Below are 5,058 nucleotides of genomic sequence, written 5' to 3'. Positions count from 1 at the left end.
CCTGGCTCAGCCCCACCTGGGGTTGGGCAGAAAGCAGGGACCCAATGACCCCTCTACACAGAGGCGGTGTTGGGGGACAAGACCCGAAAGGGACCCTGTTTTCTGCAGCAGTGTCCTAGGTCCCAGGGGCACAGCTTTATGACTGGGTAGGTGTGGCCCTGGTTTCTGGGATGGGAGGCCACACTGCTCTGTGACAGAGGGCCACACCCACCCCCTGGGAGAGGGAGCTGGGCTGTGAGCAGCTGTCAGGTTGGGCTGGCTGAGGAGGATGGCGTGCCTGGGTTTCCTCCTCCTCCTCCTCCTCCTCCTCCTTCTCGCCAGCGCAGTGGCCCAGGGGGAGTATGGCGTGGTCCACGTGGTGTCACAGAACTGGAGCAAGGACTACTGCGTGCTGTTCAACTCGGATTATGTCACCCTGCCCCGGGACCTGCGCCACGCCCCACTCCTGCCCCTGTATGATGGCACCTCGGCACCCTGGTGCCCTGGCGAGGACTTCTCCCATCAAGTCCAGCCCAGCTCCCCCAGCCAGCGGCCCCTCCACCGGACCACCGCCATGGTCATGCGGGGTAACTGCAGTTTCTACGCTAAGGGCTGGCTCGCTCAGGGCCGAGGCGCCCATGGGCTGCTCATCGTGAGCCGGGCCAGGGGCCAACAGTGCGCAGACACCACCCTGGCGTCCCAGGACCCCCACAAGCCCCTGCCAGACCTCACCATCCCGGTGGCCTTGCTCCGATACTCTGATATGCTGGACATCCTCGGCCACACCCACGGGGGCGCCATGGCCCGAGTGGCCTTGTACGCGCCTCCAGAGCCCATCCTCGACTACAACATAGTGGTCATCTTCATCCTGGCCTTGGGCACCGTGGCCATGGGTGGCTACTGGGCTGGCCTGACCGAGGCCGATCGGCTGCAGCGGCGCCGGGCCCGAGGAGGAGGGGGGCCCGAGGGTCACAATCAGCAGGAAGCAGGGGCAGCCCAGGGGAGGCAAGAGGAAGACGATGAGGACACACCCGTGGACTTCACGCCGGCCATGACGGGAGCAGTGGTCGCCATGTCCTGCTCCATCATGCTGCTCCTCTACTTCTTCTATGACTCCTTTGTCTATGTCACGATTGCCATCTTCGGCCTGGGCGCGGGCACCGGCCTCTACGGCTGCATGGCCCCCCTGCTGCACTACCTGCCCCTGCAACAATACCAGTGGCCCCTGCCTGGCCGCCGGACCTGTCTGCGGCTGCCCCTACTGCTGCTGGCCGGCCTGTGCGCGGTGGTGACCGGCCTCTGGGTGGCCTACCGCAACGAGGACCGCTGGGCTTGGCTCCTGCAGGATGCGCTGGGCATAGCCTACTGCCTTTTCGTCCTGCAGCGCGTGCGGCTGCCCAAACTCAAGAACTGCACCTTCTTCCTGCTGGCCCTGCTGGCCTTCGATGTCTTCTTTGTCTTCATCACGCCCCTCTTCACCAGGACCGGCGAGAGCATCATGGTGGAGGTAGCCTCAGGCCCGGCAGATTCCTTGAGCCACGAGAGGCTGCCCATGGTGCTCAAAGTGCCCCAGCTGAGCTTCTCGGCCTTGACCCTGTGTGACCAGCACTTTACCATCCTCGGCTTCGGCGACATCGTGGTCCCAGGCTTCTTGGTTGCCTATTGCCATCGCTTTGATGTGCAAATGCGCTCACGCCAGGTCTACTTCATGGCCTGCACCGTGGCCTACGCCGTGGGTCTGCTGGTCACGTTTGCTGCCATGGTCCTCACGCAGATGGGCCAGCCTGCCCTGCTCTACTTGGTGTCCAGCACCCTGCTCACCAGCCTGGCCGTGGCCACCTGCCGCCAAGAGCTCACCCTCTTCTGGACTGGCCAGGGCAGAGCTAAGACACCCGCCCAGCCCATGGCAGGGCTCTGTGGCACTCATCCAGATGGCTCTAAGCAGAAGCAGGAGGACACAGCAAACGTCCACACAGCCAGGGAGCCTGAGGGGGCCACCAACCTTTTGGCAGGGGACTTAGACGACAACCTCAGGGAGGACACAGCCAGGAATGTCACCACATCTGAGGACGAAGCCACCAGTCTGGTTGGCTACAGTGACAGCTCCGAGGGCTGGAGTGATGCCAACCTGGACTCTGATGAGCTGTCTCTTGCCTCCCCCAGGACCTCGGAGGAGCTGATGCCGCTGATGCCACTGATGCCATCACCCTCAGAGCTGGGCCATGCACATACCCACGCCTATGCCCAGGCCCAGGCTGCTGACCTGCCCTGGAGGAGGCTGCACAAACGGAAGGGTTTTAAGGTAAAGAAGAGCATGTCGACCCAGGCTCCCTTGTGAACCAGGCCCTAAAACATATGCCTCCAAAAGGGTGGGCAGAATATTGCAAAGCAAAGACACACGTGGCAAAAAGAAATCGGGGCATTAAAGATTTTCCAGATCTACCCAGCAGAGCCTCTTTGTTTGTTAGGATGATGAGAAAGCAGCCATGGAATAAGTCCACGCAGGGCCCAGAGGGTCCTTAGAATAAGGGCACCACCCTAAATCACGCAGAGGGGGAAACTGAGGCTCAAAGAGGGCACACGACTTACACAAAGTTACTCAGCTAGGTCAAGATATTCTCCTAGAGCTTGCCAGGCAGTGATTTCCTCTATCCCTGCCTCCCCAACACCCATCCCAAGTCAGAGTCGCAGCTCCTTAGCCTGGCAGGCCCCATCCTGTCCCTGCAGCCCATCCCAGCTTCATTGCCCATCTCTTCTTCATGCTCAAGTCCAACTGAACCATTACTATTCCTTGACTACACCATGTCCTCTCCCTCTCTTTTTGCACGTGCGGTTCCCTTTGGCTGGGATGCCTTCCCATTCCAGACAGATTCCCCAAATCATCTCCCTGGCTCACTAAAACATTCCTCAGCATCCTTCAAGCATCAGCTCACCTCCCTCCTTTCTGGTAAACGACCCTGCTCACTGCATCCCGGACATCAGCACCACGCCCAGGTGTGTCTGCACATACACTGAGTGTGCACCTGCTGCGTGCATTACCCTGTGATGGGCACCCAGGGAGGCTGCTGTCTAGCTGGGGGGTGGATGGGAAGTGGAAAACAGACAAGAAACAACCTGAGAATTGTCTTAAAGTGGAAGATAGAAGGGTTGGAGCTGGAGTGGAAGAATTGAGACCATGGCTCTATTTCCCGTGCTTCCTTCATTGACTCTGGATAATCGACAAGTCCCTTAACCCTCTGGGTCTCAATAGTCTTATCTTCAAAACGGGACTTATAATGCCATGTCCACCTGAAGACAGGTGCATGGACAAGGGGATCTCTTGGGGACACACACGTACACACTCACACTGCAGCATTTATATACGGGACACTCCCACAGTTTGTTAGGCCATATGGTGTCCAGATGTTGCTTCGGCAGAGTACACAAACTCTGGGTTGAGGGAAGGCTTCCTAGAGGAGGTTATTGCAGAGAATCATAGCCTGTGCGGAGTGTGGCACAATGGTTAGGGTTCGAAAGCCAGTTGCCCACCAGAAATTCCTGCTCTACTACTGACCTGTACTGTCATTGAGAAAATGGCTTAACCTCTCGGTGCCTCAGTTTCCTCATCTGTAAAATGGAATAATAATAGGACCCACCATAGGGTTTTGGTGAGGTTTGAATGTGCTGGTTTATGTAAGGTGATTGACAATATGCCTACATGTAGGATGAGCTCTATGAATGTTAACTCTATTTATATTGTGTCCCTTCATGAAAGCCTTTCAGAATCAAATCCTACAAGGCCTTCGGGTTCTGGCCCCGCCTTCCTTCCCATTTCCCTCCATGCCCGGTATTCCTGACCCTACCATCACTCGGGAGTGGACAGCAGATCCCACCACACCTGTCTTCCCACACAGGGCCCTCCCACAAGCTGGCTCCTCTCCCTGGAGCTTTGCCCTCCTTCCTCCTCCCCCAGAATTGGGCCTGGCCAGCCCTTCCCCTCCAGTCCCAGCTCAAATGCTCCCTCCTGGGGGAGGCCTTCCATGATTATTCTTTCTAAACTAGCCCCCCAGCCTCAATCATGTTACTGTACACCCTGTTCGCCAGTTTTTTCATCTCCCCCAGTGGACTGTCAGCTTCATGAGGGCAGAGACCACTCTGTCTTGTTCAGATGAGTAATTCCAGGGCCTAGAACAAGGCCTGGCATTTAGTAGACGCTCCATTTATGTTTGTTGGAGAAACGAATGAATGAATGGATGAATGAATGAGAAATTAATCCATCTTGAACCATAGGGGGAGAGGGGACACTGCGAGATAAGATGCCCAGGCCACCTTCCTGCGGTCCTGCAGGGCCTGGTGAGTGTGGAGATGCAACTCTAAGGTGACTGGGTGGGTACTGGGGGTGGGGAGTTATGGGCTGGAGGGGGTTCAACTAATGGGCATCTTTAAAAAAAAGCCCTACTTCCTGGTTCCCTTGGTACCTGAAGGCGTGGGCTAGACAAGGGCAGTATGAGGAACCAGGGCCAGGACCCTGACAAAGGTGTTGACAGTCCATCCTACTGGAGCCAGGGGCCATCTGGCCTGGACAGAGGGGCCTCCCCAGGCCCTGGCTCGTCCCCAGGCCAGGCAGCCTCCCTACTGCTGATTTGCGTCACTGGGCCTGCCAGGGATGGGCTACATCCTCCTCCCCCCACCCCCACCCCCTGCCAGGCCCAAGGAGGCAGGCCAGACAGAGCCAAGCTTCTCTGTACCCTCCTACTCACAGCCTGGGGGACAAGGGAGCTCCTCTCTCCCAGAAACTTGCCGTCCGGGTGGCTCTGAGGATGCTGGACCTGAGCTCCCTGCAGTGGGGCGGATGCCTGGCACCAAAGAGAGGATTCTCTGGGGGAAGCTCCGGCCCCGTCCACATCTGAATACCACAGGCTAAGAAAAGGGCGAGTATGACTCTGTCCTCATTGCTTTACCCAACAGAAGCTAACACTCAAGAACATTTCCTCTACAAAACGGGGAGAATAACCTCAGGGGCTGAGCCTGGGCTCCAAAATGCACATAGTTCTGCTGCTGCTGCTGCTGCTGCTGCTCTGTGATGACCCAGGGTCCCCT

General features: G+C 57.7%; 1 protein-coding gene across 1 annotated transcript; it reads left to right on the top strand.

The window, feature by feature from the left end:
- Positions 1-268: 268 nt before the first annotated feature.
- SPPL2C (signal peptide peptidase like 2C) lies at positions 269-2,317 on the top strand. The gene has a single exon (XM_036339052.1). It carries the CDS (start codon positions 269-271, stop codon positions 2,315-2,317), a length of 2,049 nt encoding a protein of 682 aa, XP_036194945.1.
- The last annotated feature ends 2,741 nt before the right edge of the window (positions 2,318-5,058 follow it).

Source organism: Myotis myotis, unplaced genomic scaffold, assembly GCF_014108235.1.
Source record: "Myotis myotis isolate mMyoMyo1 unplaced genomic scaffold, mMyoMyo1.p scaffold_m19_p_17, whole genome shotgun sequence".
In the NCBI taxonomy this organism is placed as follows: Eukaryota; Metazoa; Chordata; class Mammalia; order Chiroptera; family Vespertilionidae; genus Myotis; species Myotis myotis.
The sequence above is the reverse complement of the archived record's forward strand: the minus strand, read 5'-3'. Positions and strand labels throughout refer to the sequence as shown.

What these genes read in the sequence shown, in the direction of transcription:
- SPPL2C (XM_036339052.1), top strand. Translation starts at nt 269, where the DNA reads ATGGCGTGCCTGGGTTTCCTCCTCCTCCTCCTCCTCCTCCTCCTTCTC.